We start from the raw sequence: 27528 nt of genomic DNA, 5'->3' as shown, positions 1-27528 counted from the left end.
ACATCCTCAAAGCCTAGGGGAATGTCCATGTACACTTCTTCTTCCAAATCACCATGGAGGAAAGCATGCTTCACATCAAATTGATGGAGAGGCCAGTCAAGATTAGAGGCAAGGGAGAGGACTCTGACAAAGTTCATCTTAGCAACAGATACAAATGTCTCCTGGTAATCTACTTCATAAGTTTACGTAAAGCCCTTGGTCACCAATCTTGCCTTATTACGTTCAATTGAACCATCGGCTTTGTGTTTCACAGTGTACACCCACTTACATCCAACAGGTCATTTGTCCTTAGGTAACTCAGCCAATTCCCAAGTGCCATGTTTTGCAAGAGCTCGCATTTCCTCTATCATGGCATGCTTTCACTTAGGAGTAGAAAGAGCATCCTGAAAATTAGAAGGAAGACTCACAAAAGAAACTTTAGACAAGAAAGCTTTATAGGAAGAAGACAGATTAGTATAGGAGACAAAATGAGAAATAGGATGCTGAGTGCAAAACCTAACCCCCTTCCTATTAGCAATGGGAACATCTAGATTAGAAAGAATCGAGTTACCTGGAGGTTCATCAGCAGAAGAGGATTCTGGACACTAATTAGAAGGAGAAGATAGCAGTGGAGATTCTAAACTGGTCTCTTTTATCCAAGTAACTTGTTTTCTATCTCTGTCCCTGACATAAACTTTGCTATCTTTCACTATGGATTCAGATTCAGACTCAACAGTCGCAATAGCTGAGACACCCTTAACATCCTGCTCAATTACTGATGGTAGTGATACAGGAATCGCTTTACACCAATGCTCCCCCTGAAAGGATGACTGAGACACCGGTGAGGACAGGAAGTAGGATAGAGACTCAAAGAAAGACACATCCATAGAGACAAACCATTTCTGAGAGGGTGGATGATAACACTTGTAACCTTTTTGGGTGGTAGAGTAACCCAGGAAGACATACCGAAGGGACTTAGGATCCAACTTACCACATGTAGGAGAATGGTTGTGAAAAAAGCACACACACCCAAAGGTTTTGGGAGGAATGAAGAAACTAGAAGAGGAGTGTGTTTGTTGAGAACTTGGGTAGGCAGACAATTGATGAGGAAGGCTGCAGTGAGAATAGCTTTCCCCCAATATGATCGAGGAACACGCATTTCAAAGGACAGACGACGTGCAATATCAAGAAGATGGCGGTTTTTACGCTCGGCAACACCATTCTGTTGAGGGGTTTTGGTACAAGAAGTTTGGTGAATAATACCATGAGTGGCAAAATAGCTGGCAAGGCCAGAGTCAATGTATTCTTCCCCATTATCAGAATGTAGAATTTTGACAACCGCCCCAAACCGAGCGCAAATCATTGTATGAAAATTTTGAATCATAGAAAAAACCTCACATTTGTCCTTCATAAGATATACCCAGATGGTCCTAGAACAATCATCAATAAAGGTAACAAACCATCTTTGACCCTTCAAAGACATAAAACGAGAGGGACCCCATACATCAGAATGAATCAATGAAAAAGGGAATAAACTTTTATTAATAGAAGGAGCAAAAAAAGTTTGGTGTTGTTTTCCAAATTGACACGACTCAGTGAAACTCAGAAACATTGGCTGTGTTTGGTACAGCTTTTGAATCATGATTCTACCTTTTAGTTTGAGTGCGGTGTTTGTTTACAATTTTCAAAAATCATTTCCACACCTGCGTTTGAAAATTCGTGTACCCGGATGTCCCTCCGGCCGGTTGACCAGAACAATGTTCATGATTTTATTTTTTTTTTGCACTTGTTATTTTTATATTTTAAATAAAAAATATTTTCAAATTTTTTAATTTTTTTTTAATGAGTTTTGAATAGAATTTTGGGTTGTGTTTGGTTATGAGTTGTAAGTTTTTGTATAAAAAATTATGTCACATCACTCAATTCAAAAACTCTTTTCAAAACTCATTCACCAAACAAATTTTCTACACTCAAATCATAATTCCAAAACTCACAAACTCAAAATACAACTCATATTCTCAAATCATATTTAGAAAATTCTACCAAACGCAACCATTATTTTTCAAAGCAATTGAAGGAAAAAGATGCTGAAGTAACAAAAAAGATGGATACCCAAGACGACGGTGCCACGACTGTAGGTCTTTCTTAGTAGATGGTAACTGAATGGAGGAATGAGCTAACTTTTCTGCTTGATCCAGGATATACAGACCATTTGCGTTTCTACTACTGCCAATCATCTTCCTCGTGATAAGGTTCTGAAACAGACAATGATCAAGAAAAAAAGTCACACTATAATTCAAGTCTCGAGTAATACGACTCAAAGACAAAAGATTAACCATAAAATTGGGAACATGTAGTACAGAAGACAAAGGAAGGGAAGCAGTGGCATGAATTAAACCTTTCCCAGACACGGAAGAAATTGTACCGTTAGCAATTCGAACTTTATCCTGTCCTGAAGAAGGGGTATATGCTGAGAGCAAATCAAAAGACTCAGACATATGGTCGGAAGCACCAGAATCAATAATCCAAGGCAATGTTTGATGAGATAAGAAAGTACTTGTAGAAGAAGCTAAATTACCTGAATGGACAAAGTTACCTGAAGATGAACTAGATGTCCGACGGTCGAGCAAGTGGCGAAGAGTAACCTCTAGTTCAGAAGTAGAAAAACTAGAGATATCAACGGAAGAAACAACCGGAGTTGGGGGATGTGGCTTAACTATATCAGAATGATGGGCTCAGGCATTGGGCTTGCGGCCTCTAGACTGACCGGAGCGACCCTCACGAAAACCAGAACGATCTCCACGACCCCCAGATGACGGTCCATGCAACTTCCAACAAGTCTCACGGGTGTGGCAAGGGCGACGACTGTTAGAATCTATGTATTATTGATTTATTGATTGATTATTGATATGTTACAAATCAGAGTGGCATTATATAGGAGAGGGTTTGGGTAGTAGGTGAGGAGTAGGTGAGGGTAAATTGGTGGTAGGTGGAGTGTAGTAGGTGAGTGTGAATGGTAAATTCTAACAGCCCCCCGCAAACTCAAGGAGGATAGGAACTAACCAACTTGAGTTTGGAGAGAGTTACAAAACAAGAAAATACATAAAAATAAACAAGAAAATACATAAAAATAAAAAATAAAAAAAAAGATAGGAGACACTGTATGGTCGTGTCAGACCGTTGGTGAAGACTCTGAAAGGTGGTGCCATAACGTGGTAGAGGACACTGGATGGTGGTGTCATAACATTGTAGAGGACACTGATGGTGGTGCCATAACGGTGTAGAGGACACTGAAGGGGGTGTCATAACGGTGTAGAGGACACTGTATGGGGGTGTCATAACGGTGTAGAGGATACTGGATGCTAACCGGAATCAATGTCGGGACAGTTTATAGGGTCATGTCGGACCGTTGGAGATGCTAACCGGAATCAAATGTCGGGACAGTTTATGGGGTCATGTCGGACCGTTGTAGATGCTAACCGGAATCAAATGTCGGGACAGTTTATAGGGTCATGTCGGACCGTTGTAAAAGTTGCACCCTCAAAAGGTGTGCCCAATTTTTCAAAAGGCGTGCCATTAAAAGGCGTGCCCATTTTATCAAAAGGTGTACCGGACATGATGGCGAGGCACGTGGGCGCCTTGGCTTGCGTGCCCGTTTGTCGGCTGGTGGCAAGAGGCGCGCGATGCGCGTGGCTGCCTTGGCTATAAGACGGAGGCTGAGGCTGAGGCAGAGAAAAGCTGCGAAAAACCTCTGAAAAAAACTTCGTTGTGCTGAGAGAGAGAGTCTGAAAAACTCTTCGTTGTGCTGAGAGAGAGAGTCTGTAACACTCAGTTGCCCAGAAAATGGCCTCGTCCTCGTCTTCCCGTGGACTGCTCACCCTCTTTCCCGACCTCAATGAGTCAACAAGAGAGAGAATTGGTGCGGTGGCACTGGAACCTCAACCAAGCGCCCCGGAGTTTGCCCCGTTGAACTTTCCGATGCGGTCGGTGGAGCAAAGAATGGCAGTGCAAACGGATGTGGAGGCGAATCAGTATACTTTTAAGGCATGTGTGGAGAGCATGACGGCGGTCACAAACTTGTCGAACCGGCTGCAGAGTAGGACAAATGAGGTGCAGCATTTAAACTCCCAGCTGGCTCTGCTCCAACGCATGTATAAGGATGCGCGAGCAGAGATAAGCGTGCTAAGGGCAGAAAACCAGGAGCTGAAGCGGAAGGCCACCGTGATGTTCCGATTTGGAGGTCCTCCATATGCGGCAGTGGAGGAGTATGGGGGAGTGAACGTGCTCAGTGGACAAGGAAACACGGAGACCGGACTGGCACGGGACACCCAAGATAAAAGTAAGAAGAAGAGACCTGCAGTAGAATAGAGAAGGGAAAAGAAAAATCCCACTGTGGGTGTGGTTGTGTTTTTTTTTTTTTTTTTTTTTTTTTTTGTGTAAAATGATGATCGGGGTGAGGCCCGATATGAATAAAATGAGTTTGCAGTTCGTCTTCTTCGTCCTCCGTGTTTGTTGGTGTTTTTTTTTTTTTTTTTTTTTTTTTTTTTTTTTTTGTTATAATAAAATAAATAAATAAATAAAGAAAATAAAAGAAAAGAAAGAAAGTGGAGCAACGGGTGAGGTGCAAAAGGTGATGATAATATTTTGTGAGTGGAGAATAAAGAAAAGAAAAGAAAGGGATGGTGTGCTATGGCTAGTGCGGGTGGTGCTGTTTTCAAGCCCCGTGATGATAAAGTGTAATACAGAGCATCTTCCCCTTTTGGGTTATATGCGCAAGTAGCTTAGAGGCTGCCTCGTCTTTTTGTTTTTTTTTTGTTTTTTTTTTTTTTTTTTTGTTTTAACTGAAATTCTGAACAATGCCGGGGTTGTCGGAGTTTGACAAAGTAAAAAAATGAGAATCAGGAGAGGGGTGCAACTTTTGGCTGTGTAGAGAGAGGGTTGGTTGGGAAATAATAATAAGAATAATAATAAAAATATATGAGTGGGAAAGCCTGGTGGGAGAGAGATGAGTAGGCACCCCGGTTTTGTTTTCTCTGTGCGTCTTTATTCTCCGCAAGAGAGAGAGAGATGGTGAGGTCCCCCTCTGTGCATCTTTATTGTCTTCTCCGATCTGCGTCAGAGCTGTGATTGCCGAAGAGGGCTTCGCGAGTCCCTCAGTCGAATCGCTAGCAACGTGAGGTACCGACTTGATGCGGTGGCCGCGAGCCATGACGAGGGAGGGAACGGCGGAGCGGTTCTGGGTGATGGTGATGCGGCGGTGCCCGCGGACGCCAGATCTTCGTCGGAGCGAACATGCGGCCGCCGCGACACATGGTTCCGAAGGCACCGGGGAGACGGCGTAGGGCTAGCGACTGTGCTTGGACATGTTGGTGTGGACGAAGGTGATGATATCGGGGCGGATCGAGGATTGCATGACGTCCGGCAAGGGGAGGGTGGTGGTGGCGCCGTCGGCGACTATGTCGGAGTCGAGGTTGTGGACGAAGACCCGAGGGCGGGCCGCGGCCATTGCTGGTGGCGGAGAGGGAAATGACGTCATGGCCAATGGCAATGCCATAGTTTTCCATTGTGAAGAAGATGGCATAACTTTCAGTAGTATAAAGAGGAAAGAGACTACAGAGAGAGAGAGAGAGAGGAATTTGAAGGTATGTGTAGAAAATTCCAGCGGGCAGCAAAGGCAAAGTTGCCGGCCGGCTGCCCGCCGGTGACAAAGAAATACAGGCTTAAATCTTATTTCTGCTCTGATACCATGTTAGAATCTATGTATTATTGATTTATTGATTGATTATTGATATGTTACAAATCAGAGTGGCATTATATAGGAGAGGGTTTGGGTAGTAGGTGAGGAGTAGGTGAGGGTAAATTGGTGGTAGGTGGAGTGTAGTAGGTGAGTGTGAATGGTAAATTCTAACAACGACAATAGTCACAGAAGAGGGTATCCTTCTCAGAAGGAGGACGGGAACCATGATCTCCATCTCTAGAGGGTGCAGAAACTAGGGCAGAGTGGTAAGAAGAGGTAGATGGAAGCATAGCAGAACGACGACTCTCCTCATTCTGCACATAAGCAAACGCTTCTTGGAGAGAAGGAAGTATATCCATACCAAGCACATGACTCCGAACAGGATCATACTCTACATTCAGACCTTCCAAAAACTTGAAAACCCGCACTTGTTCAACAAATTTCTAGTAACCAGCAGAATCAGTGGGATAGACCGCCTTGTAGTCCTGAAGATGATTAAGTCTCTTCCACCCATTGCTAAGAAAAGTGAAATATTGGAGGATAGCCATCTCACCCTGGACAGACCGGTCAATGGAGTGTCGCAACTCAAAAGTCTGTGAAAAATTGCCTTTGTGAGAATACGTAGTGGCCACAGCCTTCCAAATATCTTGGGCTGTGTCCATAGACAAGTATCCCTTACCAATCTCTAAAATCATGGAATGTATCTGTGAAAAATTGAAGTATTATTGATTGAAGTGTATTACAAGATTGATTAATTACAATTCCTATACAATCTATATATAGAAGAAAATGTGGTAGTAGGTGTAGTGGAGGTGATAGTGGGTTAGGTGAAGTGGAGTGTGTGGTGAAGTGGAGGTAGGTGAAGTGGAGTGTGTAGTGGAGTAGGTGAAGGTAAAGATGGGAAATTCTAACAGCCCCCCGCAAACTCAAGGAGGAGAGAAACTAACCAACTTGAGTTTGGAGAGAGTAACAAAACAAGAAAATACATAAAAATAAAAGAGGATAAGAGACACTGTATGGTCGTGTCAGACCATTGGTGAAGACACTGGATGGTGGTGTCATAACGTTGTAGAGGACACTGTATGGGGGTGTCATAACCATGTAGAGGACACTGTATGGTGGTGTCATAACGGTGTAGAGGACACTGGATGGCAGTGTCAGACCGATGTAGAAGACAGTTTATGGGGTCATGTCGGACCGTTGTAGAAGACAGTTTACGGAGTCTTGCTGGACCCTTGTAGAAACTAACCGGAATCAATGTCGGGACAGTTTACAGAGTCTTGTCGGACCCATAAAGGAGCTAACCGGAATCAATGTAGGGACAGTTTACAGAGTCTTGTCGGACCCATGAAGGAGCTAACCGGAATCAATGTCGGGACAGTTTACAGAGTCTTGTCGGACCCATGAAGGAGCTAACCGGAATCAATGTCGGGACAGTTTACAGAGTCTTGTCGGACCCATGAAGGAGCTAACCGGAATCAATGTCGGGACAGTTTACAGAGTCTTGTCGGACCCATAAAAAGTCGCACCCTCAAAAGGTGTGCCCAATTTTTCAAAAAGGCGTGCCATCAAAAGGCGTGCCCAATCCATAAAAAAATGTGCCATCAAAAGGCGTGTCCATTTTATCAAAAGATGTGCCATGAAAAGGCGTGCCAGTGTGTCGGGCGGCAAGAGGCGCGCCATGCGCGTGGCTGCCTCGGCTATTTAACCATGACAGAGCCTGAGGCCGAGGCAGAAGCAAAAAAAACTGCGAAATCCTCTGTAAAACTCTTCGTTGTGCTGAGAGAGAGAGGCTGTAACACTGTTGTGCTGAGAGAGAAACTCTGTAATACGCTGTAACACTCTGTTGCCCAGAAAAATGGCCTCGTCCTCGTCTTCCCGTGGACTGCTCACCCTCTTTCCCGACCTCAACGAGTCAACGAGAGAGAGAACTGGTGCGGTGGCACTGGAACCTCAACCAAACACCGCTGGGTATACTCCGTTGAACTTTCCGATGCGGTCTGTGGAGCAAAGAATGGCAGTGCTGTCGGATGTGGAGGCCAATCAGTATACTTTGAAGGTATGTGTGGAAAGCATGACGGCGGTCACAAACCTGTCGAACCGGCTGCAGAGTAGGACAAATGAGGTGCAGCAGTTAAACTCCCAACTGGCTCTGCTCCAACGCATGTATAAGGATGCGCGAGCAGAGATAAGTGTGCTAAAGGCGGAAAACAAGGAGCTGAAGCGGAAGGCCACCGTGATGTTCCGATTTGGAGGGCCGCCATATGCTGCAGTGGAGGAGCAGGGAGTAGTGATCATGCCCAGTGGAGTGGGAAACACGGAGGCAACACCGGCAAGGACTGCCCAGGACGGAGGCAAAAAGAAGAGATCGGCGGCAGAGTAGAGAAGAAAAATCCCACCTGTGGATGTGGTTGTTTGTTTGTATTTTTTTTTTTATTTTTGTTGTGTTTTTTTGTTTGTTTGTTTGTTTATTTATTTATTTATTTTTTTTATATTGTAGTTATTTATTTATTTATTTATTTATTTGAATAAGAATAATAAGAAAAACATCGTAATGGAGAAAGCAGAGGCGCGGGTGGAAGTTACAGAGAAAAGATATAAAGAGGGATTAAAATAAAAATAAAAGAAAATGATGAGGGAATGTCAGGGAAGGAGAGTGCAGAAATGAGATGATGATGTTTGTTTAAAAAAAAAAGAAGAGAAGGGGAAATATAAAAAAATATATATAGAGATTAAAATAAAAAAATATATCTAAATGCTGTCAACCACTATCTCAGGTGCATGAACCTTTGCTTTATCTGCATACTCCTCCTTTGCAGAGTGCACAACATGCTCCACGTGATTTAGGTCTTCTTTTCGACAACGCAACAAGACGGCAGGCTCTTTCAGCCTCAGCAAACTCTGAACAATGAGCTCTTGTAGAAGCTTTGATACGAGATGCATTGAGCTGCATAGAGTACTCGAATTTTTTTTTTTTTTTTTCGAACTTCGACTTGCTTCTCTGACCGACGGGATCCCCTCGCGGGTTGCACCGTCGACCGACCTTGATCTTCCGAGAAGGGTTCGAGTGCGAGTTGGGCGTGAAGGTGGTGGACCCGAAGAAATTTCAAGGTATGTGTAAAAAATTCTATCAGACTAGGTTGAGGTCCGGCGGGCGGCTAAGGTGAGGTTGCCGCCCGCCGGGGAAGCGAAAATATTAGGTTCTAAACCTGCTCTGATACCAGGTGAAAAATTGAAGTATTATTGATTGAAGTGTATTACAAGATTGATTAATTACAATTCCTATACAATCTATATATAGAAGAAAATGTGGTAGTAGGTGTAGTGGAGGTGATAGTGGGTTAGGTGAAGTGGAGTGTGTGGTGAAGTGGAGGTAGGTGAAGTGGAGTGTGTAGTGGAGTAGGTGAAGGTAAAGATGGGAAATTCTAACAGTATCAACCAACCAATGATAAGAGAATTGGTAATCTCCCACTGATCATAACCCGGATCTGTGGTACTGGGGGGCTGAACACGCCCATCAACATATCCCATCTTCCTTTTCCTCTTAAAAAAAAATAGTCAAACGCTGTGCCTATGCTAGATAATTCTGACCATTAAAGAGATGTGGTGATTTTCTGGCTAGAGTGGAGAGAATCTGTCATAGTAGGAGGCAAAACAGAACTCGCGCCTTGAGAAGCAGGTTGCGAAGTAGTAGACTCACTAGTCAATTCTGCCATGAATACTCTACTAAGGAACCCTCACAAACAAACATTGGTTTAATCACAAACCCAGAAGAGGGAAGAATACAATAACCAGAACCAAAAAAATAATAATTTAATAGTACATTTTTTTTCCCCTTTTTTTTTAGAACACAAAAAAGAAAAACAGAGAGACAGAAAAACAAAAAACAAATTACATAAAGAGAGAGAGATTAAAAGTTCACATCACCCCAGACCCACGAAAGAGAGAGCAGCAGCAACCCAGACCCACGAGAGATGGAGGCTTGATTGAACCAAGGCTTCTTAGAGTCTGTCGTCTGCCTGAGAAGGGAGGAACGACACCCATGACTGGCCCTCCAAACCTGCCGACAGACTTGGGCTGGGAAAAGAAGGCTCCGACGAGCCCTAGGGTGCTGCCGAAGCCCTAGGGAGCTGTGACTAGGACTGCTAACAGCCTAGCTGACGACGACTGCTGACGTCGGAACCCTAGGGGGCTGCAGTTGGTGCTGTGGTGGTGAGACGGGGTTGCGGTGGTCCTGTGGTTGTGCGACTGGTGGCAGTGGCTGGTGTGATGGTGCTGTGGTTTCTAGGGTTTCAGAGAGGCTCTGATACCAGTTTATTTTGAGAAGAGAAAAATTAGAAGTATGAGTGGTATCTCATCCCCTTTAATATTAAATCATTAGCATAATTACACGAGCATCTTAAGGTATAAATAAAGATAATATACATCAGGATGAAATAGGAAATATTTCTAACATTAAATCTCTTTGATGGAGGAACTAGTTCTGTGAAAACTTGATTTTGGAAAGGAGACGAACCCAACATGAATTTTAAAGAACTTGTCATAAGCTCTTAGGAAATGTTGGAAAAACTTCGTAGAAACACTTTTATCATAACTTTTTCTATTTTTATTGCATGCAAAGCTTATTTTTTAACAACAATTAGTTTTTTCATATATTGTTTAACATTTGTATTTTAATCGAGTATGAAAGTAGTCAAAGGCTTTATATTGTTATTTCAAGGCTTCTAAAATATTTGCTTTTACATATTCTACTCAATCCTATATGACCTGTCATTTCTAGTTTTCTATAATATTTTTTTAACCATTTTTCACATTTCTGTTTCCCGTATCTATTTCCCATAATGACAACTGTGATTTCAACTATCAGCATTAGGTGATTACTCCTTTACCTTTATAAGTCTGATGATTCACAAAAACGGATGCATTCGTATCAATGCTGTTTCTGAAGAGCCTTCTAAAATAGTTAGGCAAACCATAATACTAATAAATGGATTTTGATGATACTGAAAGGTTGAAAAAGAAGACAGTGCAATTGCTTTTATCACTTCTTTATGTTTGTTTTGATTACATTGCCAATGGAACAAATTTTCTTACAGGCAGCAAGATATCATTCTTCTGGAAATAGAAATTGACATCTCAATAATTTTATTCATGTCAAAATGTGGTCATTTTTTGTCGGCCTTCTCATCTTTGCTGGGGTTATTGTTGGGATAGTTCCACATTCCAACTAAGCAAAATGATTTTACATTTATGTTCATTTACAATTGCTAGTTAATAAAAGTGATTCAAATTGTGGGATTCCTTCTGAGTAATTGACTTTTGAACAAGAATTAACGATGTGGCTGCGTGGTAATGGAATTATTTTAGTTGTATCTTAGCCTTACTGCAATGTCAGGCAAACCAGGAAACCAATAAATGTAAGCATGAGGTTTTTCTGTACATTTAAAATGTGAAGTTTAAAGACAGAAAAGGGATAATAAATTATTGTCCTTTTTCCCTTTTGATTGTTTTTTGTTCACTTGGATCCCATTCATTAATCACCTTAACAATTTCATCTCATTGGTGTATCTGTTTTCGGTTCATGCAGATTTTGATCCATCAGAGAATGGGAGTAATGCATCTGTATCAGGAAAGGGAAATACTATATCTGCAGGCGGTATAGTTGGAATTGTGGCTGGAGTAGTATTTGCTATCATCCTAATGCTGGGTATTCTTTGGTGGAAAGGATGTCTACAACACAATAATACGATGGAACATGGTAATTTAAAATCAACTATAGATAATTATGATAGTAATGATTATCATACTCACCATCAATGGTGTTTCTTTTTTTTTTTGGGGTGGGGAGTGGATAAAAATTCAATGTCTATTATGTTATTTACCCCAATAAGCACATTATGTAAACATGTCATGGTTCAATAATTTTTATTGTCCAAAACTTTTTTAGAATCCAAACGAGTGTTTGGTTCATTGGAATAAAGGTTGGAATGGAATTGTCATTTGATTAGAACATTCATTCCCATGTTTGGTTCGGTAAAAAGGAAAGAAATGTACATTCCAAATTGACTCATCATTCACCAATTTAGGAGAATGGTCATTCCATTGGGAGGTCGATGAATAGCCATTCCATTCCTGCCCAAAATCATCAAGTCTACCAAACACTACCTTAGGAATTAGGATTAATGCAATACAAGTTTGGTTTGCTCATTGCGGGAGTGCTTTATTTAGACAAAATTACGATGTCCAGGTCAAGTGGGACTTGTTGATTTCTCTGAGCTTAGAAGATGAAAAAGCAACGCCCAATTAGTACACATTAATGTGTGTTTGGGAGAGGAAAGATTGAGTACACACCTAACCTTTAGCATAATGCACAAAGTGGTGGCCCCAAGACTTGAAACCATTATTAGGATGATTTTTTTTTTTTAATGCAAATTATTAGGAATGAGCCTCTTGACTTTATTGAATGTGCTTACTTATCTAGTTGAGCTTCTTCCACAGATCTGAAGGGTCTAGACCTACATACTGGTTCATTTACCTTAAGGCAAATTAAAGCTGCCACAAAGAATTTTGATGTTGCTAATAAGATTGGAGAGGGTGGTTTTGGTTCTGTGTACAAGGTATCTTGTGGTAGATTTACTTTTTCCCTGGTGTTAATAGTAATTCAACTCTTCATAATTGACATTGTTTTGAAATGAAGGGCCTTTTATTGGATGGCACTGTGATTGCTGTGAAGCAGCTTTCTTCCAAATCAAAGCAAGGAAATCGTGAGTTTGTGAATGAGATAGGCATGATTTCTGCCTTACAACACCCTAATTTGGTAAAGCTCTATGGATGTTGCATTGAAGGAAATCAACTGTTGCTGGTATATGAGTACATGGAAAATAACAGCCTTGCTCGTGCTTTGTTTGGTAAATTTCAACCTCATGCTTCACTCTATTGCATGCTTTTGGTATTAGAAAATAAACACATATTTTAGCGTATTAAGATTTTTGAGTTTTTAATCATTTGGTGATCTGAAGGACCTGAAGAACACCGGTTAACACTAGACTGGCCAACTAGGAACAGGATCTGTATTGGCATTGCAAAAGGTTTGGCTTATCTACATGAAGAATCAAGACTGAAGATTGTCCACAGAGACATCAAGGCCACTAATGTGTTGCTTGATAAAAACCTTAATCCTAAGATATCTGACTTTGGTCTTGCAAAGCTTGATGAAGAAGAGAATACCCACATAAGCACTCGGATTGCGGGAACTTAGTAAGCTGTCAAATTCTTATTTTTGGTTGATAATGTTCTTGTTATCATTGTTATGATTATTGTTGTTGCAACCAATGAATTCACTGCCTAAAGTTCCCAAAAAAAAAAAAAAAAATTAGTATCATAATCTGTTTCCCCAGAAATCCTCAAAGGCAATGACCTAATTTTAGATATGCCCTTGTGGAAATAAAGCAGTGAATATTATTGACAACATGTCACAAAAACAATGGTGATGTTTTATTTTGTATTTTGCAGTGGGTATATGGCACCTGAATACGCAATGTGGGGTTACTTAACTGACAAGGCGGATGTTTATAGTTTCGGAGTTGTGGCCTTAGAAATTGTCTGCGGGAGGAGTGCCACTAGTAAGAGAAAGGAGGATTCCATTAATCTTCTTGAGTTGGTAACTTATAAATCTTGCTTTCTTTTGTATATTGTTTCTTGTTTTAATTATTTATATCAAGGAAAATTTTCTTTGAAAAGCTTGTGTTTGCATAAAAAAGGAGGTCAATCCTTTATCAATTAAGAAATATATTTATTCTTAACGATGGGAAAAATTGACCTATTTGGTTAATTAATTCTTATTTGGATGTCCTTTGTATTTGAGTGGTCCTGTTCATAATTATAGAACATTTTAATATAGTAATTAGCTTTAATAAATAATTCCTTTGGTATAAAATGTGAGACTTCCTCATGTTTCTTCATGTGTGGAAATTTTTAGGTTTTCTTGAAATAATAAAATAGAATGTGTTTTAGATATTGAATTTCTATATTAAAAGCTTGCAACTTTTCATTTTCCATTAAAACAAACTGTCCTGTGTGTGTGTAGGCGCTGGACTTAAAGGAGAAAGGGAATTTGATGGAGCTTGTGGATCCGAGGTTGGAATCAGATTTCAACAAAGAACAAGTGATGGTGATGCTTAATGTAGCTCTGCTATGCACTAATGCCACAGCAGCAATCAGGCCTACAATGTCTTCAGTGGTAAGCATGCTTGAAGGCAAAGTTGAGGTTCAAAGTTTTTCAATTGATGGTATAGAGCCCGAGAAGACAGATAACCGGTTCCAATACAGCCCTGAAATGAGCACGAGTGACAGCCATAGCCACGGTATCTCAACTGATGGGCCATGGACTGACACCACATCTGCCTCTGATCTTTACCCACTCAATTTGAGTTCTCAATGGCAAAAGAGAGATTGAAGTGTTTGTTACACATCCTCTCAATTGTTTTTGCATATGTATAGACATTGCTGTTGTATGTCCATTTGGTTATGTTCTTTTGACTATTTTTTTTCTCTTTACTTTCTTAGTGCGTGAATCCATATGAATGCATGTCAGACTCTGTAATGCAAGAGTCGGTTATTTTAGAGTCTTTGTTTTTGGTCCGATGATCTATTTATTAGTATATGTTGTGTAGTTTTTTCTTTTTTTGGGTTGTTGTTGTTGTGTTGTAGGCTGTTTGCTTTTGTTTTAGTTGAGGCTTATTTCGAAGATGGTCTTGTGTTTGTGATGAATCTTGATCTGTATGGTCATATTATCAAAAACTATTGTATCATCTTTATGGTTATTGAAGTTCTTTTCTTGGCAAATGGCAATAATAATAATAATGAAGTGCATGTAATTTACAAAAAATAAAAATTTGAACAATCTACAATGTGTTGAAAAACACAATAGCTGCTTGTTTTTCAATAAATATATTTTTAATAATAAATCATTCATTTTTTTAGAGACAAACATAATAAAATGTAAAAAATATTATGATTATTGGATTGATTTAATTTTTTTTATGAATGATATATATGGATGGTCTTATAAAATGAACAATTCGGACTATCAAAACATGACTCGTGGTTGGTCTTGTAGGCTACTCAACTTCTCTCAAATTCATATTTGAACTTGAGAGAAATTTAACCTTTAAGGCAACAGGACTTTATTTGATTTTGATTGATTTTTTGAAAATTGAGTATTTTATTTTGTGTTTTTAGTAAATTTTTTAAATATTTTAAGTAATTTTGTTTACGTTCTAAATGCACCTAACTTAGATATATTTATAAAGTAAAATATTTGTGAAAAATATTTTAAAAAATTAATAAATAAACAAGAATATAAAAATATATTATTTTTTGTATTTTTTTATTATATTTTTGGTATTTAGTGATTTTTTAAAGGTTTTTTTTCATAAATACTTTTTAATTGTATTTATATTTTGTGTATCTAAAAACTATTTTTTTGAAATATTAAAAAAATTCATGGAAACAAAATAAAAATACGCGAAATAAAAAAATTTAATTTTCAAAAATGAAGAATAAATCAATGGTGAAATATGTTTAGAAATGATTTTTTTAATTTTTAACGAAAATATATATAAAAAGTAGAATGAATAAGAAGGAATTTTTGAATTTTTTATATGCGGTTGTTTTATATGTACCAATTAATGTACATACCATTCTATCAATTAATGTTATGTCATTATTACTGACCTCACCTATTATACAAAATACAAATATCTAAAACCTTTAAAATTATACCATATCATCTATTAGTATACTAGTTAATACATTAATTAATATATATATATATAGCATTATTCTTTTATGGGGCTTTTTTTTTAAGATCCCTAATATTAAGATTTTATGGAAAATTACTCTAAGGTCCCTCCTCCATTTTTAGTAATGGAAAAGATGCACAATATTATTTTATGATGTCTAAGGTCTTTCAACCCTACACTTATATATCACAGAGAAATTTGATTCTCTCAAATCAAATGTCATTTCTCTCTCTCTCTCTCTCTAAATCCAAACTTCACTTCACTCCCTTCAATGGCCACTCCCACCACCACCACCACCACCACCACCTCAAATACCATCAGTGTCGAAGTCGATTTCATCACCGTCGGAATTGCCGCCGATGTAGATCGGCTCACATCTCTGTCTCCCAATGCCAAGGAGAAGGTTCAAGCTCAATTGGGTCACGTAGAAGAAGAAACCAAGCGATTTGTTGAGATTCGCAAAGTACATCACCACATGATCATGCTTGTGTCAAAATAAAGAAACGAATGAAGGTTGATTCAGATATCTCAAGGCCTACTCCATCAGTGCGAAACCACTTGGATGCTCTTGCTAGTCTGAAGGGCGAACAAGTACTAATCAAGTTCTGAAGTGATTCATTTTTTACATTTGTTGTTCTATATCATGCATCCAATTCTTTTCTTGCTCTTGGTGTGAACATATATCTATTTTTTTTTCTTCACTTTTATCCTTTAAGCAGTCCCAGTGTAATCTTTTACGCTGGAGGAACATTACGAACAAAAGCTTATTTTTATATTTTCCATTCAGTATACTTGCTCAGATCTATAGATCCAATGACGCAAGAACACGCAGTGACGGCCTTGTTGAATCTCTCACTTGTTGGAATAAATTCAAATTTCTCTGGATTTATTTTGACTAATTTTCTCTGAATTCAAATTCAAATTTGAATTTTTCTGAGTTCATTTTGGCTAATTTTCTCTGAGTTCAAATTCAAATTCAAATTCAAATTCAAATTCAAATTTCTCTTATAACTTGTGTTTGTAATTTTCACCAATCAACTAGTCTTTGACATTAACTGTCACTAACGGATTGCGTAAGTTTGTAATTGCGGGAGTAATGACTCTGATATCAAAGGTAACTTTAAATCATTTCAAGTATTGTATGCTCAATATCACAAATATGATCAACCTAATCCACCTAGAAGAAAAATATTATTGTTATGAAATTATGAAATTCAATCCTTTCCTGGCAAACGGAAGATGAAATACCTTGATGTAGCAACAAGGAAGTGGCGGACCAACACGCCCAACAGAAGTGTCATCCCACTTAGTAAAAGCAGCTCCAGCACACGTTTCTGTGAGGCCATATCCTTGACCTTGGAGCCCTGAGTAAACCAGAGAAAATTTCTCTAGGTTCATTTATAAACCAGAGAAAATTTAAATTTCTCTGGGTTCATTTTAATTTTCTTTGGATTGTAAAGACACATTATTTTATGAAATACAGAGAAATTCTTGAATACATCTTCAAAAAACCAATCATCACATAAATTTATTCCAACAACTGTTAATAAGTTAAAACAAACCAAAAATCAAATCTGAACAAGACTGGAATTACAAACTACAATATTCACCATTGATCAAATGACCCACAAATTTATGAACTAAAAAGTTCTACAAAAATCTAGAGAAATTTTCTTTGGGGTTTTTGTGAATTTCTTTAGAGCTGAAGTGAATTTCTCTGGACTGAGAGAATTTCTCTAGGTTGAAGTGAGTCTAGAGAAATTCTGGTAAGATTTCTCTATAAAGTTGAATTTTCTTTGGTGTGATTAAATTTTTCATTGAATTTCTCTAGTTTGGACCAGAGAAATTCTTTGATTTGGAAATCTATAGTTTGTTTGTGTATATTTCTTGGTTTCAATGCTCACCAACCATGATGTGCAATGTTTTGGTTTTGAGTAAATTTTAAGCTCATCATGAGATTATAGATGTTTGGGGTTTGAAAGATTTTGACTTGTTTGCAATATATGTTAAAAGAGTTTGAATTCAGTGAAATTTCAATTTTCTCTGACCTGTTTGGAATTTTCTTTGTGATGTATACAGAGAAATTTGAAATTTTCTCTATGATGTGTCCAGAGAAATTCTGTGGATTGAATTTTCTCTAGATCGATGTTGAGAGACCTTAGACATTATGAAAATATTGAGTGTCCTTTATACTATAAAATCTTGGGGATTTTTTTTAAGGTCCCTGGTATTAAGATTTTAGAGTATAAAGAACACTCAATACTTTCATAATGTCTAAGGTCCCTCAACATCAATCCAGAGAAAATTAAGGCCAGAGAAAATTTGATCTAGAGAATTTCTCTGGACACATTACAGAGAAAATTTCAAATTTTTTTAGACACATTATAGAGAAAACTTTACACATCACCGACACTAAATTTCTCTGGACACATCATAGAGAAAATTTTGCACATCACCCACACCAAATTTCTCTGGAGACATCACAGAGAATTTTTACACATGTCCAACACCAAATTTCTCTAGGTTCAAATCAGAGAAAATTGAAATTTCTCTGAGTTTAAACTAGAGAATTTCTTTTCCTTTTCCTTTTCCTTTTCCTATTTCAACTTTTGTTTATTAACAATACTATTGTTGTTGACCATTACTCCATATCCAGTTTATGCAATTATTTATGTACAAACTAATATTTCTACAAAAGCCATTACAATTGACATTAGAATTAAACATTTAAAAAATACAAGGACCAACCAACATTCCAATCCTTAGTGAGCATTTTATGTTGTATGATTTTCTTACCTGGCTAGATCTAGATAATCTTGGCCTCCTTGATCTCGCACGTCTCTAAATATCGAGAGAAATGAGTTGAACCCTTCAGATGAAGCCCCGTTCAAGATCCACAGTAGCAAGTTACTAAACGAATTCATGGTCCCAGCTTTGTTCACAAATTTTTCTGGCTTTGTTCACATAGAATTGAAATTTCTTTGGCTTTATTTATAAAGAATTCCTCTGACTTTGTTCACAAATTTCTCTGTATTTGTTTACAATTTTAAACCAAAGAAAATTATTTTAACTAAACCAGAGAAATTTTAGCACAATGATTTTAAACCAAAGAAATTGTTTTAACCAAACTAGAAAAATTTTAATCAAACTAGAGAAATTGTGTTTGTTCACAATTTTAAACCAAGAAAATTGAGTATAAAAAAAAATCAAATACCTTCTTCGTTGAATAACAAAAATTCTCTCCTTCGCATTTTATCAAACACCTTGTGTATTGAATTCATGTCCCCAACTCCCGAATACATCTTTTTATGTGGATTTCTTCATTGAATTCTGTATGAAGATTTTAAGATTTAGTTGATTGAGATCAACAATAAAGACAATGAAGAAGAAACAAGAAAAAAGTAAGAGAAGCAATGATGAATATTTTCCAGTTGTGCTTGTAGATATGTAACTGATGCATTTTGTTTTTGCTTTCGTATTTGCTATAATGCTTTATAAATCTTACTAGTGCTCTGCTTCTTGATATTTGTCTTCCGAGGGTAGTGATATTTGTCGACGGAGGAATTTTTATCGGAAGACTAGTGATCAGGGGAACAACAATGAGGACTAATGCTCTGCTTCATATAAATCTTGTTGTATAAAGCACTATCAAGAATCTTTATATAAATCGACGATCTCCATCGGCAAAGCTTTATAAATCTTACTAGTGCAAATTCCTCCGTTGTAGTCAATGCCAATGAAGCTTTGAACAATGCTGCGGACGAAGAGAAGAGAGAGAAAGGAGTTGTTTGGTGCAAGAAGAAAGATGAGAGAGAATAAGAGAGTTGGTGTTATATATAGGTATGGGTGAGGGACCTTAGACTACAAAATAATTTATTGTGGACCTCTCTCATTACTAAAAGTTGGAGAGAGATGTTAGACCAATTTTTCTAGATTTTTTATGAGATTTTTTTATCACTAAACAAAACACAATGATGTATTTATTAATATAAACTTCACTATCTTTCTATTTAGTTAAGAAAGGTCAAATAAAAAATCAATTTGTATATAATATTATTTTTACTTTTAAAATTTAATTTCTATGTTTGTAAGAGAACTCCACAAGCTGGACAACCTAACAATTTACTCTTTTAAGACATAGGGATGCAAAATTTTGATACAAGACTCACGTACGTGTGGGTTAGGGGTGCAATTCGGGCGGGTTTGGTAGGATTGGAAGGTTGTTCAAACTCAGTTCAAGTTGTGCTAAGACTTACTCAGGTCCGAATTGTAATCCAAGGTTGTCTGTTCAAGCCCGACCCGAGTTAAACCAAAATTATAAATGAATTTCAATTATTATTTTTATTTTTATTTTTGCAGCTACATTATTAAATTATTAAAATTCAACTCTATTTACATTTTTTATTTATTTATAGAAAATCATTAATACCATCAAAAGAAATAATTTATATAATGTAATAGAGATGCTACTATAGTAGTCTTTATAGTTTATGAGTGAAAAGAAAAAAAAAAAAGATTTTATGTTATTTGTATATATAATATATATTCAATATGATTTAATAATCTAAATTACTTTAATATCATGTAATGATTAATAATTTATATGTATATTTAATATTTTTATATATTTATATATGTATAATTTGGGTTTCGGATTACTCGGGTTGTTTGACGTCTTTGCCTAAGCCTATCCAAATTTAATTCAGGCTTTTGAATTTTTGCCCAAACCTGTACCGAATTTTCAAATATCTTGTTCAAGCCCTAAAAAAATTTGGGTTGGGTTCGGGTTGCTCGGGTTGAGTCCGCCAAAGTTGCACCCCTAGTGTGGGTTGGGTTTTTGTCTTTTTAATTTTTTGACTATTTTATTCTGGGGCTAAAAGGCCTCGTTTGGAATATGTTTTTTGACTTTTTAAATTTTTGTAAGAGAAAAAATGAAATAATTATGAGTTAGATGTGATATTTTACTTATTTAATTAAAATAATATATTTTATCTTATATGGCTATTTAAACCCAAATAAACATCCCAAACAGGGGTTAAGTCTAAGTCTAACACTCATGTAAACGTATGATAAAAATTTTGATAAAAAGTTTGAGTTCACTAACATCACCGAATCACATGGACCAATTGTCTCTCTCCAAACAGGAAAATTATTTAATAATTCCGAAAATTCAAGTCAATTATCAATTATTTAATCCTATGTTGTTCTTCTATCCCAACATAAATTGTGGCCCCTATCTCTTTCTATCAATCAAAATCTTATAGAGTACCATATGTCCATATTTCGGGAATATTGAATAATCACCCCTCCAAACATGTATGTATCTATAATTGTTAATATATATATATATATATATATATATGCATCTGTAAGGTAAGGATAAAAAAGAAAGCAGAGAGCAATACGTTTCCGGCTGTCCCTCATTGCTCCATTTTCTCTCTCTTTAAACGGTTTTGTGGGTTAGTAGCAGTTTTGAACAACTAGCGATTGTGATGATTGTTCTTGTTCTTGTTCATCATCATCATCTAGCAAATGGAAATGCAAATGAAAATATAGAGAACAGGATAAGTAGGTGTGACTTGTTCCAGTCCAGGAGAGTTGGGTGAAAGACATATCGAACCCTCCTCAATACAGCGCAACCACATGTCCTTTCATCGAGAAAGAGTTCAACTGCCAGAACAATGGCCGCCCTGATCACAACTATCTCTATTATAGCTGGCACCCCACTTCCTGCGATTTACCAAGGTACCCATCCCCATCCATCCCCATTTCTTCTATCGTCCTTCTTTAATTGGTGGATTTATTGTGCAATAAGTCCAATGATAATTAATGACATTTTTCATCAAACACTATTAAAATGCATCACTAATTATTAATTTTCAGTGACAGTTTAAAAATTGTCACAAAAATGTCACCAATTATAGGTTTTGGCGATAGTTTAGAAAAATCGTCACAAAAAAAGTCACTAATTTTAACTTCAGCGATAATTTGAAAAATTCGTCATAGAAAAACGTTACTAATTGTAAGTTTTAGCCACAATTTAGAAAACTGTGACAAAAAAAAGTCACTAATTATTAATTTTTAGCGACATGCAAAAAATCGTTACAAAAAATTTATTAAGATTTATTTTTAGTAGGACTCAATGAGAAATAAGTCTAACTATTAGGAGCTATTGATAGTTTATCATTTTTCTTTCTTACATATTATTATTACTATTATTTAAATATATATATATATATATATTAGCTATGAGTGCAATTGTTGTAGGTTCGTAATTTTACATTTAATTTTTTTGATAGTTTGATAAAGGAGAAATATTAGTTTAGGATATATTGGATGTGGAAGCTATTTTGGAAAAATAAAAATGTGACACCATTCGCATCAAATAAAATATACCCTTTATATAATATAATGGATGTTAGGATTCAGTACAGTGTTAATCTATAAAATATGAGTTTTGTTTCATTTTGATTTTTGATATTTTGATTGTGTTAAATTTGTATTTAAATTGTTTTAACATGGCTTTTGTCCAATTTAAAATTTTTTTTTTGTTCAAAATTTATGGAGAGTTTGGGAATTGGAATTTTTAGTGATTTTTTTTTTTATGAAAAAAATGTAAGTATTTTAGCGACTCTCCAAACACCACCAGACAAAACAATGCTTATAAGTACCATTTAAACACAAATTACATAATTTAAAAATCAAATTGAAGCAATTAAAATATAAAGAATCAAAATGAAAAGGACGCAAAATTTGAGGCTAACAATTTGTTTACTTGTACATATTGTAATTTTTTTTTTTTAACTTCACAGATGCATCATACAAGTGGGTGAGAATATCTATTATCATAGATTACTTTGTGTATTTTTATTTTTAAAGTGTTTCCAATGATGCTGCTTACTACTACTAGCTTCAAGATATATAAAAATACTGGCTTTTAGTAAAAGGAACCATCACTATGCAGCTATGCTCGACGGTCGAGCATTGTTGAGTGCTGGTGATAGTTTGGTTGTAGTTGACTTTTATTCCCCTGGTTGTAGAGGTTGCAAAGCTTTGCATCCTAGGGTACTATTCCAACAATCATACATTAGTTTATGCAGATATCATCTCAATTTCGAGCTTATCTTCATAGATTTTGCATTTGAAATTCAATTATTTTGGGCTAATTTCCTAATAACTTAGTCTGTCTAATCTTTTGAGAAAATTGGTGATCTTTGATGTATGGTAGTTATGATTTCCAGAGGTATTGGGCTCTATATTGTTTATTTTATTGCTTTTGCATTTCAAATTCAATTGTTTTCAATTCTTAGCTTGATATACATTATTGGGCTAATTATTTAATAACTTCATATACATTCTTTAGCTCATTTACTAATATTTTCAGCTTTTTACATAACTGGTGATTAATATGTTGATAGTCTCTCTCCTATTAGATCTGTCAACCGGTTGAATCGAACCCGAATGCTATTTTTTTCAAAGTTAACTATGAGGCGGTGGCTGCTAGATTCAAGTTATGTCTGGATTCAGTAAACTTGCTGGATGTGGATTTTGGAAAAATGAAACTATCTTTTCAGCTATGAAAATTTCATAACTTGAGAATTATTCGGCATGTTTGTTTTTAGAAAACACTTTTCAGAAAATTTTACTTTCTTGTTTGTCGTATTTTTTTTTTGTTTTCGCTGAATTTTTTAAATATTTTAAGCAATTTTTAAATTTTTTTTTAGACACATCTAACATAAATACACTTAGAAAGTATAATTTTTGTGAAAAAAAATCTTTACAAAATTCACTAAATATCAAAAATACAAAAAAAAAATAAAAATTCAGTATATTTTTCATATTTTTGTGTATTTATTAATTTTTAAAAATATTTTATTTTTTAGATACATCTAAGTAAGGTGTATCTAAAAAAGTTCAAAAAAAAAAATGTTTGCAATTTTAAAAATATTCACTAAAAACAAAAAAATACGAAAAATAAAAAAACTCAATTTAAAAAAAATGAATTTAAAAAATTGAAACCAAACACACTTTATCTTTGTTTTAGTGAGGTTAGAAATTGGATGTGTATGGGTTTAATATACTTTTCAAAACCCAGCTCAAGTTAGAACCCAATTTTTTTTTTTTTTTTTTTCTCTCTCAAACAAATACAAACAAATATATGGCTTGGTGTTGCTCAAATTAAAACAGATAAATAATAAGTCTCATATAAGTAGCTCTTACAATGCAACGATTTCACAAATATCTTGATACAATCAAAACTAACACATCTATTAACCAAAACAAAAAAGAAAGCAGAAAAAGCATAGAGCCATCAGAAAGTGAAATTATGATGAATTTCACATTTGAGCATATAATTGAACACGTGATGGACAAAAATTTCACAAGGAGGAAGAAAACAAGGAGGAACATACACTAGAACAAGAATGAAAAAAACATACACGTTGTTTCAGAAGGTAGAACATACACAGATGCAATATATATGTGCATATATTTATTGAGCTTGCAAGATTACTGTTGGTTGTATAATTTGTATAAGCCAATTGCAAATTGGCGCGTGGCATGAAAAGGGCAATTTTGGGAGGTAATATAAGTTGCCAACCATAGTTAGAAATGTGTCAACCCATACTGGTAATAATGGGTCTGCGTAGCACTGGAATAATCAAAGGATATAAGGTGATGTGGCCTAACGGTTATTCACGAGGTTCAAATTCAAAATTAGGAGGGAAGCTTAACTGCAAACATGGCGTAATGGGGCTGACTGTGAGAAAGCATGATCAACAATCATGGAGGGACATTTCGACGGTTAGAAGTCCACTTCGACGGTTATCATTGAAAAGCATAAATCGCAGAGAAGGCCTCAGAAAGGAGGATCCAGACACAGATAAAAAAAACTAGTTTTATCTACTTTATTTTCCTTCCAGTTTTTATAGTCCTTTACATTTCTGTATTTCAAATTTCGGTATTGCACTTCATTCATAGGAGTAGTTTCAAATAGTTTGTTGTTGTAAACCTCTACGAGGCTGGGTCAGATCATTGTAAGTTTTTCATTTTTACTTAATGAAATACTACAATTATTCTTCACTTAATTGTTGTTTACTAAATTCTCCTAAACAAGCCACCAGTAAAAGTCATTTTTATTGAAGCTGAAAGAACTAAAACACAATCGTCTGATAATTAGTTAGCAATTAATCTTCTGTAAGGACTGATTGATCATTATTGGCACACTTCAAATTATAATACTAACTTTTGAAAGCCAAAAAGCCAACAATTACACCTGAATCTTCTACAAACATCAGACACCGCCATCACCGTTTTACCCATCAAATTCTTGGAACTCCCCCAAGTCAACCAACACATCTATCTGAAAAGCTTTCACTGCTTGAGTTGTAGATTTTTGTCTTCTCCACAAATGGTGGAACTATATAGCTCGTTTACTGTTGGGAAATTTTCAAAATTTATTGTTTAGTTTTTGGGTGTTTTCAAAACCTTCCTTATTTTTATTTGGAAAGCTTGAAATAAGCTTGGGACTTTGACTCACATCGGAAAGAGAGAAAAGACTCAAATACCACCAACTGAAGAATTCAAGATGAATTGTTCCAACATTTACAACAACAGTGGAACTATAGCTTCCTTTCAACTAGGGACGGAACTAAGAGGAGATTATAGGGGCCATGGCCCCATGTTTTTGTGAAAATTATTATTTCCCATAAAACTTAAAATATATATATATATATATATATATATATATATATATATATCATTTTATATATAAAATGGACTCCCAGTATTAAAAAAATACTCCCAGTATTAAAAAAATTATATATATATATATCATTCTTCTTCCATCTTAAATTCTCTTTCTATTTTACACCAAAAAAATTTCTTCATCTTAATAGAAATTGCTTCTATAGTATTTGTTAGGTCCCTGTGTTGTCAAATCCGGAGACAAAATCTTGTGTTGATTCAAAACTATGTTTTTCTGTTTTTGTACTGTCCGCTCGAGCGGAGACTCTTGAGCTCGAGCGTAGATTAGCAGGTCACAGTAGTTTGACAGGGCAAGCACAGATACTGGAAGGTGTAATTTGACGCTCGAGCGGAAACTCCTACGCTCGAGCGCATCTCTGTTTCTTCGTATGCAGTTTTTGTTCAGTCCGCTCGAGCGGGCTATGGTGAGCTCGAGCGGAGATCGCGATTCAGATTTCTATTTAAAGCTGCTAACGTTGTTTTGTTTGGGACGTTTTTTTCTAGATCTGAGAAAAACAAACTAGGGTTGTGTTTAAAGTCTTCTTGGGAGATTTTTGAGAGTTTTTTCTTGATGTCTTGAGAAGAGTTCTTCACTCAGGATCAAAAAATACATACATCAAGGAGTTGGTTTCTTTAAATTCAAGAGAGAGTTCTCTTCGGTGGATTCCGAAGATTCTAGCATATAGTTTCGAAAGGTGTTTGATTCTATATGTGAGTGAGGTTGTGGAATCAACTTCAAGATTGATCAGTTCCGAGATGAAGTCGTGAAAAAGAGTTACAGAAGATTCGAAGACAGATTGACTAAGTTGGGTAATTTGTAAGATATCTTTGTAATTTTTTTACTTCAGTAGTGGATTGATTTATGGCGTTTCGCCCGTGGTTTTTTTAATCACAGTTGGAGGTGTCCAATTGTGGTTTTTTCCACGTAATAATCTTTTGTGTCGATTTATTATTTAATCTGTCAAAAACAAACAATCTAAATCACTTTCGTAAGTGCTTGTTGATTTAGATTGTGTGTCTTGGTTCTTTTTGGGATTTGGTATATTTTAATCTTGATCTAATCACGAATCACTTAGATTTTCAATTGGTATCAGAGCGGGTCACTCTTTGTTTTTTCAAAACTATAGGAGTGTGATTTTGTGTGATTAGTATCATGGATTCTATTCGTGAAGGTAACTCCACTCATAGACCCCCTTTACTTGACGGTACAAACTATTCTTATTGGAAAGCTCGTATGAGAGCATTTTTAAAATCCATCGATGAGAAAGTTTGGCACTCCGTAATCTTTGGGTGGAGTGAACCTACAATCACCATTGATGGGAGTGATATTCCTAAACCCCTGGATAAATGGGACACAATCGATTACCAGAATTCGAGTTGGAACAGCAAAGCTCTCAACTCCCTCTTCTGCTCTGTCACACCTGAAGAATTCCGTCGAATTTGCACGTGTGAAATAGCAAAAGAGGCGTGGGATATTCTTGAAACGATTCACGAAGGTACCACCTCTGTTAAAAGGGCAAAACTTCAACGTCTCACGTCCGCCTTTGAAACCCTTTTTATGCGCGACGATGAGACGTTCGATGAATTTTATGCAAAACTCAGTGATATCGTGAATTCCTGTTTCACTCTCGGTGAGAAAATCCCGGAAGCAAAAGTTGTTGGAAAAATTTTGAGGTCCCTTCCCGAGAGGTTCCAACCAAAGGTGACAGCCATTGAGGAGGCTCAGAATGTTGATACCCTCAAGCTCGATCAATTGGTTGGAAATTTGCAGACTTATGAAGCTCACCAAATTTCTAAGAAAAAGCAAAAAGAAAATATGGCTTTCACGAGTGCCCATGAGACTGCAAAACCTCCGGAGACTGAATTTGATTTAGAGTCTGAGATGACGGCTATGCTTACAAAACAGTTTAAAAATTTTTTGAAAAAGAAGCCGAATTTCAGAGCCCCTATTTCAAAAGATAAGAGTAATGACAAACCCAAAAATGTTCCACCAAAATTTGCTCAAACTACTGAAAAAAAGATTGTTAGGGGACCAGGGGTCAAGTGTTATGAGTGTCAAGGCTTTGGTCACATTGCCCTTGAATGCCCTTCGAAAAAGAATCGAAAGAAAGTCTACACTGTAACTTGGGATGATGAAAGCGGGTCGGAGCAAGAACCCGAAGAACCTGAATCTGGAGAAGACGGGGATAGTGCTTTTATGGCTTTTTGGTCCACTTTCACTCAAACTCTTCCAAAGCCAGCGGAGTTAGCTCGTGGTCAGAACTT

General features: G+C 36.5%; 1 protein-coding gene and 1 long non-coding RNA gene across 3 annotated transcripts in view; both read left to right on the top strand.

Moving 5' to 3' along the window:
* LOC114302082 (putative leucine-rich repeat receptor-like serine/threonine-protein kinase At3g14840) overlaps positions 1–14560 on the top strand; it is a 59456-nt gene extending 44896 nt beyond the window's left edge. For both annotated transcript variants that reach the window (XM_082884161.1, XM_082884160.1), the window contains 6 exons: positions 11304–11474; positions 12215–12333; positions 12414–12624; positions 12736–12973; positions 13229–13376; positions 13803–14560. In XM_082884161.1, coding sequence (XP_082740287.1) covers positions 11304–11474; positions 12215–12333; positions 12414–12624; positions 12736–12973; positions 13229–13376; positions 13803–14171 — 1256 coding nt within the window. In that variant the 3' untranslated portion in view covers positions 14172–14560. The remainder of the gene's footprint in view (positions 1–11303; positions 11475–12214; positions 12334–12413; positions 12625–12735; positions 12974–13228; positions 13377–13802) is intronic.
* Positions 3097–3448, top strand: LOC145797331 (uncharacterized). Its single transcript, XR_014338734.1, has 2 exons — positions 3097–3211; positions 3276–3448. It is a non-coding gene; the product is annotated as an uncharacterized LOC145797331 (long non-coding RNA).
* Positions 14561–27528: the final 12968 nt, after the last annotated feature.

Source organism: Camellia sinensis, chromosome 8 (assembly GCF_055761805.1).
Source record: "Camellia sinensis isolate YWXY chromosome 8, ASM5576180v1, whole genome shotgun sequence".
Taxonomy (NCBI): Eukaryota; Viridiplantae; Streptophyta; class Magnoliopsida; order Ericales; family Theaceae; genus Camellia; species Camellia sinensis.
This window is presented reverse-complemented; position numbering and strand designations above follow the sequence as displayed.